At 43.5% G+C, this 15,181-nt stretch overlaps 1 protein-coding gene across 2 annotated transcripts in view; it reads right to left on the bottom strand.

The window, feature by feature from the left end:
• POLR2I (RNA polymerase II subunit I) overlaps positions 1-15,181 on the bottom strand; it is a 178,888-nt gene that overhangs the window by 130,054 nt on the left and 33,653 nt on the right. For both annotated transcript variants that reach the window (XM_078661004.1, XM_078661005.1), the window contains exon 2: positions 4,267-4,321. In XM_078661004.1, the coding sequence (XP_078517130.1) occupies positions 4,267-4,321 (55 nt within the window). The remainder of the gene's footprint in view (positions 1-4,266; positions 4,322-15,181) is intronic.

Genomic DNA, 15,181 nt, shown 5'->3' with positions numbered 1-15,181 from the left:
AGGGAGAGGAAGTGGGCTCAGTGCCCTGCGGTGGCTGAGGGCAGCAGGCAGTGAGGAGATGGAGGTTGGGTCTACGGAGGCCCTGCTGCCGAAAGGAGGGAGCTGCAAAATCTGCCAGCAGCGCAAAACTATTGAAGACTGCCGAGGACAGAGGAGAGTCAGGCGGGTATTCTCCACAGAGGCCCCGCGGTGACAGGGACCGCGGTGAATCTGGGGAGTCGGCCGACCTGGCCGCGACTGGCCCGCGACAGGCCTGCTTTGCGCGGCTCTCTGCTGCTCCCTACCTGCTGCGCCCTCCTCTACTGACATTGGGTGGGACCAGGGCTGCTGCAGAGTTCGAGGAACGCCCTGGGCCTGTGGCGCCATGAACGGGCGCTGCCTTGATAGAGCACATCTGCCAGACTGAGACCCGGCTGTGATGCTACCCCTGGCACTGTGATATCTTCCTTACTTAATGCACCTGTGCGATCCACCACATTTACTGAAGCGTTGGTGTGCACCTTAATGGGCACCCCCCCCAAGCAATCTAGACACACATACCTTGAACTACTGGCCCACATACCCTCTGGCCGCTTGGGATCATTACCCTGTCATTTTGCCTAGTAATCGATGGTGCAGCCCGACAGTGAGGCGTAGATTGGTGACAAATAACTATCAGTGGCAGACAGGCGGAGAGATCAGTGCACAGGGTGTTGACGAACATACCCCCTGGGAAAAGTGATATCAGGGAATCTGACTTGCTGGGACGCAATGGGGAAACCTACTGTGGTCGCACTGGAAAGAGACTAGGTTATTGATGGTGCTGCAAATATCATCTCTGTGTATCTGAGCTGCAGTAACTGCCTTACAAAATACTGCCCCCCATTGCCGCCCCCCCATGGGCTCGAACTACCATGCACAAAAGCCACAAACAACGTCGCCTGACCTTCGATAAAACCAAAGCCTCAAGTGCCACACCAACACCGACAATGGCTGTAGGGGGGGGGGGGGGCCTGAGGCCTCCATGGTGCAGTCAAATGGAACTGATACCCATAGGGGTGAACTGCGATCAGGATTCCGAGCAATGGGGGGCTACTTCCACGTCTTAGACAGGAGAATAGATGCAAAGGTGAGCATATAGACCGCCATGTGTACAGACTGGACGCTGCTGAGGGCAGGATAACAGATCTGGAGGACGGGGTAACACAAGCCATGATGATGACGGAAAGTCTAGAAAAAGTCTTGAAAACAATGGCTCTATACGAAGACTTAGAAGCGAGGGACAGACGGAATAATATCCGAATTCTTGGATTCCCCGAGACCACAAACACTGGCTGGACCAGTTCACGGTAGAATCTGCTAGCAGACCCCTTCGGAAGAGAATCCTTCACATTTACATTTGTGGTGGAGATGGTCCGCTCTTTAGGACCGAGGAAAAACCCCAATTGCCCACCGAGAGCACTCATCACCTGCCTATTGAACTTCAGCACCAGGACACAGCCTTAAGCCTGGCGCAAGAAAAGGGACCACTCAACTGACAGGGTTTCACACACACCCTCTTCCCTGACTTCACGGCATTGGTCCAGGAGGCCCGACGTATACACACAGGAGGTAAGGCTACGCTCCGGAACCTGTGGCTACACTACGGAATGATATACCCGGCTCCGGGTGGACGTGAATGGCAAACCACCCATCTTTGACAACTCCACAGAGGTGACGGAATTCTGCTGGTTGTATTCTTTGGAACGTCTCCTGCCGGGGTGTGGATCACCTGGGGGCACGCCACCAGCTGCTCAGTCTGATGCTGGTGTTGACTTTGTCTAAATTACATAATGGGCTGCCCTGCAGAGAGAACGAACCCGGTCTGATGCCCGGATACTTGGGGCACTGTGCAGGAATCATGTAAATACTACAGAACGCAGTAATGGACTCAGGATGTGGCGTAACATGATGCTTCTCCTTAGAACACAACTCCATCACATGGAGGGGGGCCGGCACAGTGTTGCCACTCCTGGGTGTAGTTACATACAGAACCAGAGTGAACACGTTTGCTTTATTATGAATGACAATGTTTGTATTGCTTCTATTTTGGGGGGGTTGTCCTCAGAATACGGAATCTGGGGATGGGAGGGGTAATGGGTTGTTGTCCTTTGTTGGAACCCTTTTTCAATTACATTAATGTTACTGGAGCAGAGTCTTCAGCCACAACTACATCTCTCACACCACTTATTATACCATGTCGAGGAGCGATAACACAAACCTATTTGCAGACATCACACTGGCAACCTGGGATATTCAGGAGCTTAATAACCAACGTAACGGCAAAGAGGTGATGCGCTATTTGCAACGCCACCAGGTTGACACAGTATTTCAACAGGAGGTAAACTTACACCCTAAGATCATCGCACACATTTGCTTCAGCATGGGGCCAACCCCGCTTCTTCTCTAATTATATGATTATGAAGGCTGCGACGTGCCAAACTTGCATCTTTGTTACTTAGTGGGCCAGTGCTGCTTCGCGAGACACTGGTAGCACCCGGATATTCGTATACCTTACACCAAAACGGAGGGAGATCTAGCTTCCCCTACAGCGCTGGATGCTATACTGCCGGCGGGCCTGTGACATGACTCATAAGATATCCCAACAGTATCTACAAGTAGCTTGGCATGGATGAGACTGCGGCGCATGATTGGAGCACACCTGTGGTACTCCCCGGCACTTCCACTAGCAGTCAACCCCTGAGTGCCCATTGCACAGGAAGCATTGGTCCAATGAACCGTACTCCTTGAAAATGTTTGGGGACCTTTTTTCAGAAAGATATATATTCTCGTGTGTTGAAGACGCGGACTTCCAAAATGCCCCCTCCACCCAGATAGACCATTTCGTCCTCAACAGACTACAAGGAGCGATCAGGGATCAGATGCAAACGTACCCATTAGAACCAGAAGTGTTCCCACTTTTGACCATGCTTATAACTGACACAAGTTGGGACCATCTCATCTCTAAACTACATCATGCAAGCCTAGCATTACCCCCCCACTCACAATGCCAAGGTACGGATGGTAGTAGGATTTGGGATACCCTCTGCCAGATCAGAAATGGCATGCATGCTGTGCGCAAATGAAACTAGTGTCCTTGAACCACCAACATAAATTACTACACTTTTTAAGTTCTCTGGCACGCATTTGGCACCCCCGCTAAACTACATCGACATGACCTCAGCCGCCCAGCCGACTGTCCCAGGTGCCATGAGCCCATGGCAAATTTTGCCCATTTGACCGTACTAGCGGACATATTCACAACCATATCCCGTATGACAACTCACTATTGAACCCTCCCCACTGCAGGCACTCTTGGGTTATGTTCAGACTATCCCCAAAAACCTCCCGCAGATAAGTAGCAATGCTCCTGGCATTAAGGGAACTTGCCATACACTGGGGCAGTAAGCACCCAACCAACAAACACACATGGATCAAAAGCCTGATCCACTTCAACACCAATAGCGAGATTTACCCAGCTCTACAACCCCCAATTTTAGACCCTGAGATATCTGGCAGCCACTACAATCCTATCTTCTCATGCTAGACCCCGACCCAGATGGGCAAACAAGGGAGGAGCCATCACTCCAGCAGACGGGAACACCATAATGGGATGTCATCGCTATGATGTGCTACATGTTTCCTTTCCCTGTACTTATGGTAGGTTGTATATATCGCCCTGTGAAATGTGTGTGATGCATGGATATATTCATATTCTTTGTGTTTACGTATATGACATTGGCTTATGGACATGACTCCATTTTTTTTTAATGAAAAATAAAGTATAAAAAAAAGGAGTTAATTCCTGTGTTCTTTCTTGGTGTTCTTTGCATTTTGATTAATTTAATTAACGATGAAACTATGAAATTAAATGTGCAGTTAAAGCCTTAACACTGGAGGCACTATCAAGGCAAACAATGTACAATCATTAAACCACTTATAACTTTCGGTGCACATGTAATGAAAAAAGAGCAGAAAAGACTACTATCCTTGGTTTAAATATTCAAAGCAATAAAATATAATAAAGATGTTAACTACATTTTCACAAATTACAACATTTCTTTTTGATCTGGTCATTTAACCGTGTTAAGATTACAAAAGCAAAAATACTTTTTTGTTTTTTTAAATATTAATCAAATATTCTCTTAACAGTTTTTGTTAAATGTGGTTTTAGCAGAACGTTATGTTTCAGAGGCTTTCCAATCTTAAACACTGAAGACTGTACTAAGAACTAGAGGAACAACTTACTGCATAAAGTAGAATTCGGTTTTCTTTATCTTCTTTAGGATACAACATGTTGTTACTGAAATGAAAAGTGAAGTTTATTAAAATGCTACTGGTTAAGCCAATAAATACACAGAGTAAAAGAGAATAAACAATCAAACTTGAGGATGTGAAAAGTGGCACACTATACTGGAAAACCCAGCACATTGCCTTTTCAAAGAAAAACTGGAAATATATGTAAAACAGGATGAAACGTTAAATAAAAAAATTAATTACATCCTCATTCTATGTACTGCGTCCGACTGATGAGTGTCAAGAGACATGCAAACACTCAGTCTGTAGCAGCATCACCAATTCCTCGCACTGGGGCTCAAGGCCCATGGTTGTGCAATGATCTCAGAAATGCTTGTTTCTTTACCAGGAGCTGAGAAGTACCACAGGCTGTGCCAGAAACTTCAAATGTCCCAGTCTATGCAGGAATTTTGGAAATGGATTGTGTAATGTGCTCCTAAATTATATTTCCTTAAGTGGCTTTAAGGTTTGTGGTTTGGTATCAATTTTAAAATGTGTTTTGGTACTGCTGAATGTTCTTGCGTGGTCAAATGAAAACAGAGATGACATACGCCAGTTTATCCAGTCCTTTATTTTATATTTCTTTGAATGTTAACAACTGTATTAATTTCTCACAGTTTGTATACTGAACAATTCTAGAACTCAGAGTAATAGTTTGATCAGGATGACAATTACACATGTTTGTGAATTTTTTTAATTAATTCAGAATCACCGACGACATTCTGCAAACAATTGTTGAATGTGATAAAAGGTGTGTAGTAAGTAATACAAAGTTTATTGTATAGATTACTTAAAACCATGACATTAGAAAACATTAAAAAGAAAAAAACATAATATTGAAAGGCAAAAGAGAATAATGATTCCTTGCAAAACCCTATAGAATAGCTGGCATATTATGCCTGAAATATAAAAACGCTGGGTGTGCAGGCATTCTCTCTTCCTTTTTCCCTTTCCCTCATCTTTTGTGGAAAAAATAAATAAAAATGAATTAAAATCCACCATATAAAGGCTTTAGTGTTTCAACTAATGTTAAAAAACTCAAATACAAAATGATCAAGCTCTACAAAGCTTAATGTCCGTGATCCAAAAGCAAAGAGTAAACAATTCATGATCAACTCAGTGCTTTGTTGTGAGTTTTTAAGGAAGATGTGTGTTCTGAATAGATCGACCATTATTAAAAGATGCATATTCTTATTTGCATAATCGAAATGGCTAACAAACGCTATGCAGAATCCTTAACATGACTAGACTGGGTTGAACTGACTCCGTCAGGATTTAAGGCACTAGTATTGTTCAGGTTTCTTATTATAACGCTAACAGTTAATACAAATCTTAACAGTACACAGAATGTACAGTTATGTGTAAAACACCCTAATACTGAACAAAATAATCTGAAAAAGAAAGTTACTCTTAAAAAAAAATGTAAATCCTGTTTTCTTACCTTGTTAACTTCAGTTAGTTGCAAGTATTTTGAATTGCACAATTAATGTACCTTACACATGTTTTTATACATTACATTTTTTAAATGAACTGTCAATTGTGCATTAGTTTCCCACAAGCTGTTATTTAGGGCTTGATTCCTGCACTTCAACCCATTCTTCTAAGAAATGGCTTATGCCAGTACATTCTGTCTTTCAGGAGACTTGCAAAAACAACCCTCATGGAACAAAGTCTCCTTTTCCATTACAGAGCATTCAGGGGATCGTAGCAAGGTGATTTTCAGACCAGGCTTCACTGTGCAACTGTTTCCAGACCTATTGTTACCAATTCTTTAAAATATACAGAGTGGACTTTGGTTCTGCACAGAGAAGCATTTTTCTCTCACATTTTAACATTGGCTGTTGATGTATCAATCCACTTCTTATGGATTGCTTGCATGCAATGAAAGAGAGACAGGCGATTTTACAGCTCAAACATACACCAAATTATCAGGGTATATTCTGTCTCTTATGAATGCATTACGTACACAAAACAATCCTTTTTATTAGGTCTCGCTGGCGTTGCAGGGCGAAGCCCTGCCGCCAACGAGACTTATAGCTGCCTTGCTCCCTGCCAAGGGAGTCAGAGCAGTGAGCGAGCAGATACAGACCTGGGCACGAGCCGACCCAGGTCTGTGAACGCGCTTGAAAGTGGAGCAGCTTGTGCACGTTTGTTGCACGTCAGGCGTCCCAAGCGCCACCAGACCAATTATCCCAGCATGAGACTTCACTTCCTCAGGCGCCGCAAGACCAATTATCTCAGCATGAGTCTCCACTTCCTCAGGCGCCAGCAACAATTATCACAGCATGAGACCCACTTATCCCAGCATGTCAACAGGCGCCTCAGGCTGCTGGAGCACTCAACTATAATTAATGCACAGTTGAGTGCTCCAGCAGTGTGGGGCACCTCTCGGCATGCTGTGATAATTGAGCAGGCATATTACTGGCGCCACCACCAGCCTTCATTAGTCATAAAGGCTGCATAATTAGGGCGGCATGCTCTATTTAAACGTGCAGCACTGAACATTTTAGAAGGCGAGTCAGCGGACATTCATTGGAGGCACGACCTATTTGAAGACGCTTGTTCATACAGTGTTGAAACTTAGAAATGGCCATTCAACAGGAAGAAAATACATTTTTTCATTTAGTATCTTTGATTGGGAGTCTCTAGCCCCTTTTGGTATATGAAAAACGTTCAGGATATCCATGTTGTTCATTTGTGCATTATAGTAGTCCAAGTCAGTGGTGTTAATTATTAAGATTAAACGGATTAAGCAGAGCCTGCAGAGCTGCAGGTCTCTGTGAAACATTAGGGAAAAAGAACAAACACTATTTTCTCAGCTCTATATGGCTTTGGGTGAGCCATGGCTCTTCCTTTGGTGGGCCGGTAACATCAGGCCTACCCTCTAGATCCATGCCTGGCCTAGGGTCAGCCTGAGGGGTTAAATAAAGGGGTGGATGCCGCTCGTGGTCACTCCTACACGGCAACCTTAGTGCAAGGCTTTAAGTGAGCCAGGTCCTGCCGGTGCTCAGCACCTGCAGTTCTTATAAGCATATCGGACCCTCTATTTTTACCCTCAGGGTGAGGAAAAAAAACATTACAAAACTTAACTCTGCAATCGTACTATCCGTCACTGCTTTCAAACGCAAACTAGGAGCGCTTTACATGAGCATAGTTACATTACACAAGGACATATTCATGTTTTGAGTCGCAGGATGTTGAGCCGATGTCAGGCTCGAACCTGCTTTCTCAGCTTAAAAGTCGGCAGCTCTAGCCTTTAGGCCACATCCTGCCTCACAAGAACAGAAGCGTTTTCAATATAATATACAGCAAATTCATAGATATGCAATTCACAACCAGTGACAAAGCCAATAGTGCAGTCTTGTTGTAGGTGTAATGTTGATTGTTGTTATATACCTGGATGAATGAACAGAGGCAGCAAAATACTATTGGGACAGCACAATATGCCAAGTACAGATTGTTAGCTTAAGTGTTTTAAGCTACACCCTCAATTACATTGGCCAAGCCCCTATGAAAGCCCCCCCCCAGTTTTTCATCCCACTTAAAGCCCTGCCTAAGTGTGTGGTGTGAGGAGATGTACAGAAAACATTTGTCAAAATAAGGCTATAGGCCCCACCCGATCACACCTACTGCATAGCTGACAAGTTTTAGATTGCTTATGTGTGACATTACCATGGTTTAAGTGTGCTTGTCTGTGGCATTCCATGCTTTATGTGTGACACTATGAGCGGAAATTGTGACTGAAGATAAATATTAGAAATTGCTCCACTTCGTGCCATATGAAGAGCTAGAAGCAAGTGCCACTTTTTTTCAAATGCACTTGCACTGAGGTAGGGCTGCTCACTGGTGGCATACTGTCATTGAATTTAAAGTTAGCTTCGTCTGCAGAGAGCGTGGATCACCCATCATCAGCCACATAAAACGATGCACACTGTCGCAAGCGTCAACCATGGCAGCATGATCCCTGAGGATCTACTGACAAAAGGATGGATGGAGCCCTTCACAAAGTGTGCGCTTACCTTAACCTGGCTACGAGCGAGGGCTCTACCAATTCCTCTTGAGCCTCTGAGTTTAGTATGGTGCTTTCAATCTCTTTCCTCTATTTATGCTGGAAGGGGTATGTTTTTTTGGACATTCTCACTAGTATGGGGCAATAATCCTGGTGTAGTCCTCATTTGATGCCCTTTGTGCTACTGTTATTGCTTCTGGTGCTGTAGTGGCTGCTCGGCTTCATGTTTGGACCCATGATTGGAAGGCTGAGGGTCTTCACAAATTGGCAATACTTTGTCTTCTTTTTTCGGGTCACAATCTTTGGTCGCTGGTTGGCTGATACCTATCCTAAATCATTCATGAATCAAAAATATGCTTTGCATTTTAAAGATTCTGAAGAGGCTTCCAAATCATCCTCCAGGAGGGCTCAATACATGCTGTGAGAGTGGAGAGTAGGTTACTTTAAAATCAACTACTGGGGTCATACTTCAAAGCTGTCTTCTGATTCTCCTTCACGCCCTTTTATTACCCCTGACTACTCCAATCTTTCGGATGGGCCCACTTCTGCTAAATTGAAACCTGTCCGAGGCTGCTTTCCAAAGATCTGACTTTGATGGTGGGTGTGTTGCACAATGAAGGAATTCCTCTTCATCCATATCTCACTGACTTGTTGATTCACTCATCCTCCAAGACCAGGACTGTGGTGGATGTGGAAGTGGTGAGCCAAGTTGGGACTCACTGGATTTTCTGATCAATGTTACACACCCTCTGTTGGAGCCAACCCAAGGTCTACAGTTCATTGGTCCAAAATTCTAGACATACACTGGCATGGCTTCCTTGCCCGTGGATCCTGCAGTGCCCAAACTTACTCATCTGAGGTCGGTCCTGGCCATGCCATCGGCATCTGCTCAGACTGATGCAGGTAGAGGGGGATATGGTGTCTCCTTTTAAAGGGAACTGGCCATGTACAGGGAGGGATGTTGTGGTCCTTAAGTGTGTACTTTTGTGATCTCCTCTACAGGCTTCAACGCTGTTCATGGTACCACAGGCTCATCTGGTCTTTGCTTGTTCTCAAGCCACACCCTTAATTAGTAAGGTGCAGCTTCCCAACTGTATGATGGCAGGATTCCGATGGTGGAGTATCTTGACCTGTAGTTTCGCTGATGCTAGTCATCTGGAGAGTAGGGCCCGATTAGGTTATTCTGGCAATGGATGCCTCATATTGTGGTTGGGATGCCATTCTGGTGCCCCTGCCAGTACCGAGGCAGTTGAGGGCAGGGTTTGGTGTTTCTGAGAACAGCCAACACTGCATCAAACGCATAAGTGAACTGTTGGAGAGGTCACTCGGTGTATGGAGTTGGTGGTGGTAACCTTTCAGACTCGCCTGTTGGCTGAAAATCATCTTCTATCCTTAAGGGCAGTCCACCTCAGAGGAGTAGACTACTCCAAGGTAGATTAGTTGAGTTCGATATACACAACATCCTAAAACTTTCAAACTATCATCTTGGAAATATGTGAAAGGTTAGACATGGCTGTGGGGCTTTTTTTTTCACAAATCCAGGCAACAACCTTTTTGCAGTCTCTTACCTTCAATCCATTGCCAGTAATTCCCAGTCCCCTGACCTGTCTTAGGGGATGTAAGCAAGGGATGGTGTTGGTCATTCCATTTTAGCCTCAACGTCTTGGTTCCCCATGCTTTAGCAAATTTCCTCTGCCTTGGATAGGAGAATGCCAGTAATCCCATTGCACCTTCATTGTACACTACTCTTGGTGCCCGCTTTTTAGTGGACACGCTCATAGGTGTAGAAGCCCACAGCTGGAGCGTTTGGGACTTCCCGAAGGGATCACTTACATAGTTCAGGCTTCAAAACACCTCTCCACTTTCAACCCAAACAGCTGACATTGGGCTTCCTTTCAGATGTGGTGCTCTGACATAAACATTTTACCTTGGAAATTGGATCCAATTTCGGTTTTACAGTTCCTTCAAGAGGATTTTTCATTGGGCTCGTAACCTGCCACTTAAGATTTACTGGGCTGCCATCAGGGACTATTGGGAATCCTGGGAGGTGATGGTTGGAGGGCTACAGTCATTTGAATCCTTTGCCTATTCAATTCTGAAGGGGTTTGCCTTGGTCCTTACTTCTGTTAAGTGGGGGTGGGGGGGTGGGGGGGTTCTCTCTGGGACCTTCCTCAATGCTGTATGTGCTTCAATCTGCGTGCCTGAGCCCTTACCAGAAGTATTATTAAAGTTTTTGACACTCAAAATCTTTTTTGCAGGTGGCTATCAACTTTGATAGGAGTCTTAGTGAATTGGGCTCCCGGATTTATCAGACTCCTGAACTTCGTATAGTTTCTGACCGGATTGTTCTTCATTTGGGTGCTGAGTTTATGTCTAAAGTTACCGGTAAATGTCCTAGGAAGTCAGAGAAAGTGCTACCTGTTTTTCATTATACTCGTCTCTTCTGAGGAGATTGATTTGTAGTCTCGGAATATGTTTTGAGCTGTCTCGATATAATTATATAGAATGTCTTTGATTGTATTTTTGTTACCTTTGGTGTATCTCATCAGATTGCACATCCCTATTCTGAGTCACTGGTCTATTTTTAGTCTCTGGTATAGCTTTGCCTGATCAGATTCATGGGTGCTCCACTAGGAGCATGGTGGTCGCATAGGCAGAAGCCCGTGGGGTGAGGGTGGGGGGCACTTAAAGGTATCTCTTGTTGACATTTACCAAACAGTCCCTTGGGCAACACTTTCTATTTAGGGACCCACTACAGGTTGCATGTGGGTTTCCAGGTGGATGTAACTTTTGGTGTGGGTGTTTTGTTTGGTGTCTCAAAGCATGTCTGCAATTGTACTGCTGCCATTGAGAGTGCCCTGGGTGCTGCATTTAGTTTTGTCTCTGGTTCATTTGGTGCGGTGCCTGTCTTTTTAGGCCTGTCCTCATTGTAAGATGTGGAAGAAAGATGCAGAGTCAATGTTTAGATTACTTACTTGTAATCCCTGTACTTTGATTCTTTCTTTGTCCAGGCCTTAGTCCCCTCCCTCCTTTCCTGTCTACAGCCTCGATTTGGAGCTTGGCCAGTTGTGACCAGGGGGGATTACGGATAGCCTGCCTTTACCTAGGGTCCCAACACTTTCTCATCTACTCTCTGCTCTCAACTGTCTTTTTCTATACGTCTCTTTTGTATTCTGACCAAATGTCACAACACTCCTCAAAAGAAGACCCCATCTTGTTTTTGTTGTGGCACTTTCTGAAGCTCTGTCCTCTATCAAAGTTTCAAAACACAGATGAGGCTTGTGCTCATTGTGCTCTTTTAGCGATTATTTAATTTACTCTGTGTTTAGAGGCTACCTGTTATGTAGCTGGCATCCACTTAGCTCTTGGATAGAGATTTAATCGAAATTATATTTCACTTGCTATCCTTGACGAGACTTTGAAGCACTTTACGGCAACCAGTACACTATCCGGGAGCACAAAGTTAGTTGGCCACTCTGGGATAGTCCTGCGTTCTAAGGGAAGCCATTCACGCATCAGTTTGTGTGGTACATTAGTGGCTCAGATGTGATCTTAAGAGGGGATTATGCGAGAAGCAAATGATTTTCAAATAAAGCTGTAAGACCAGCATGAGATTTAGAGTGGTTTATACACATCGGAATCATATAGAAGTACAGCATGGGTACATTCAAAATAAATTAAGGTTGGAAATAGTCAGTCAAGGTCATTTTCAATAAATAAGTTTAAGGACTATAGCAGGTTGAGGTTTTTTGAGACCGCATGCAATCTGTGAATTTAAACCTGTATGAAGAAACTGTTTTACATCCTGCTCGACAGAATGTGTATTTCTAAAGAAATGTCTGTCTTGGGCCACTGCAAAAAGCAAGCCCATGGCTTGCTGAGGCCCCTTTGCCAGCAACTGTGAAGCAGTCCCCATTTAAGCACATCCCAGTACAATTTGACACTATGTTCACCCGACTGTATGCAATGCAAATACTTTCAAACCTAGAAAGACCCTTTTTAGGTCGAACCTGGACAGCGCATTGCTGCTCTGCAAGGCATGCTGGATTAAGGTATGGACGTGAAGCTCCACCCACTCTCCGCCCAGTTTTTTTATTGGCTTGTGTCATTGTCCATAGTAAACTGAGCCTTTTCATTAGTCAATTGGCTTAGTAGTCCCTCCTTAGTACCACCTTTTCCCATTTTGTAAGCTCCCATGAGGGCAACCCCTGTTACGTGTGTTGTTGCTCGGTAGGCTTTAATTACAGCCTTCGAGCACTGTTTTCTCAAAAAGCTTTTCCTGACTGCTCTTGCCGGCACGAAAAGGCAGGACACCTCTCTCCTAAAATGCAATAGGTCTTGCATTTGGAAGAGTTCAAGCTATTGACATTGTAAATGGCAATGCCTTTTATTTATCTGTTTTTTAAAAAACTGATAAATAAAAGGTATTGTCATATACAATGCCAATAGCACAAACTCTCATAAATGCGAGACCTATTGCATTGCAAATGCTTGTTTTTTCACTGAAGCAAACTTTGTTCATATTTTAATCAGGAATGGTGTGCGAGTCATACATGCATATACACACGTTCTATATATATATTCCCTGGGCAAAAAAACAAAGGTTACAGGGACGTTAGCTTAGTTACCTGAGCTAACTAAAACTTACGCCCCGCAATGCACTGCTTATGACCTCACATACTACATCACTCATGACATGGTCAGTGACATCACTGATGACATCTCAAATGACATCACTGATGACATCATCCAATGCGTGTAAGTGTTTTACAAACATTTGAGTTTCAAAGATATATATTAAGCTACTGCATAACGTAAAGGCTATTATTTTTGTGCAACTAATTAGTGATACTATTTCTAACGTAGGTCATCCGAGAGACAAACTGTGTGTGAGTGGTTGTCGGAGTGGCTGTATGAGTGTGGCTTTTAAATTTGTGGACTCCTCTTCTGATTGACAGTGGATTGCAGATGTGCTTTTAGCACTGGAGTGATGGCCCTGCCCCAAGTGGCCCTGTTCTGCAGTCGTGTCTGCAGGTGCTTATCCTGGTGGGAACCGGGGTCCCCAGCAACAGGTGAGCTCAAAGGGGGCCGGTGACCCCAAGTCCAGAATGGACCGCCCCAGGGAGGTGGTGGCCCCTGAGAAAAGCCTGGGAGAGGGATCACGCTCCCCCCGGCCCTCCTTTGTTAATAAAAAAGTTTTAAAGCCCCGGGGAGGTGGTGGACCCGAGGTATTCCCATCTCTGGAAATACTAACTATCGCTAAACAGTAGCAATCAGATTTAATATGATTTTTTTTCTTTTTATTTATTGTATTTGTTATGTATTTTGTTTATTGCTTACAAAATCATGTGACCATACATGTTTATTTTTGTTGTTCATGTAGTAATTCTTAAACTTTACATATGCAGCCTGGTTTCTTTTTTGGGCTTCCTTGCTACCTTTAGTGGAATTGTGCTATATATTAAGCTCAGTGACTGTAAGACTATCATTACTGTTAAAAAATGTTGATTATTATTTTTTCCTTGTCGCCAATTATCATGTCCTCCAAATAGTTTGTGTTGGTCAGTGCTAGGTCACTTTTTCATTTTGTTGAACAGAGATACATAAGGAAGATGATTTCTGTTTGGCTTGTTCGGCATCATTTTATTTTGTGAGCCAGAGAGCACATAAAGACTTATGTAAATTAAGATGTATTCTATTTGTTATGTATTTGTTTATAGGTTTCCATTAGGATGAGGCCATAAATGGGTCTTTCAGTTGATCATGTAATCTGAAAATGTACCTATGCAGTCTAGTTTATTTTTTGGGGGCTTTTTTAGTAGTATTGTGTTACACAGACATCATTAAGTGGTTGACCCTTACAACTTAATGACCTCTTCATAACAATTTGCAACAGGAAACAGAATAATCAACATAGTCTAGCGAACATTGCTGTGAAATTTCATTACAATCGGTTCAGACGTCTTGCTGCTATGTGAAATACAAAAGTATACGTAAAGTGCTTTGAAGTGCAAGTGTGTTTTGGGACCTCCTTTTTAGGTCGCAGCCAACCATGCAGCGCAGCTGAATGGTATGCAAAAGACATCTTGGGGAACTTCCGAATGTTGACCCGGGTATGCATTCTGCCCGTCACTTGCCATTGGCTTTGTGGATTGTAAGTAAGGCTCCCTGTTTTCAGTTTTTACTGATTTTTACAGATAAATACAGACAGAAACCCATTTTTTTCTTGTCTGTATTTATTTTTAAATGTGGATAAAAACAGAAATTGGGTGCTTTTTGAGTTATTCTAAATACATTTTGCGATGACTACCTGTCCAATAAATGTGTGGATTGATAGGTAAGGGGGTTAAAAAAGAAAGGAATTTTAGTAAAGAGGCTTAAACAGCAGTAACTATGCACAAGGCAGATACTGATATGTGCATGTTATCGTATAAGTGCATTGATTTATCTTCTGCGGGTGTTCATATCACTGAAACCTGGCAGGCATTCAAGCATGACTCCATATTTATTGGTTAAATAAATGTGGAAATATACCGGACAAATTCAGATAAAGTTGACAAAAAATAAATATGGATAAATACAAACAAAAAAAGACAAAAAAAATACCATAAAAACGGGAGCCCTATTTGTAACTCACATCTTCTTGCTTCCCATTTGCTGGCTTTATTTTCTTTAGGCTGTCCAGGTTCAGTTTGTCCCACCCGATGATAAAGCTGTGTTCATTGTATTCTTCGACAAACTCGTTTTCTGTCAACAGGCCTTCAAATCTTGTTCTTCTCTCGTCAAGTTTGCTGGGCATTCAAAAATGAAGGTCAAATATCATGCGCTATCTTATCCTTCTGAGTGCTTCCTTTCTGT

This window comes from Lissotriton helveticus, chromosome 9, assembly GCF_964261635.1.
Source record: "Lissotriton helveticus chromosome 9, aLisHel1.1, whole genome shotgun sequence".
Lineage (NCBI taxonomy): Eukaryota > Metazoa > Chordata > Amphibia > Caudata > Salamandridae > Lissotriton > Lissotriton helveticus.
Note: the sequence above shows the minus strand (reverse complement) of the source record. Positions and strands in the feature narration are given on the sequence as shown.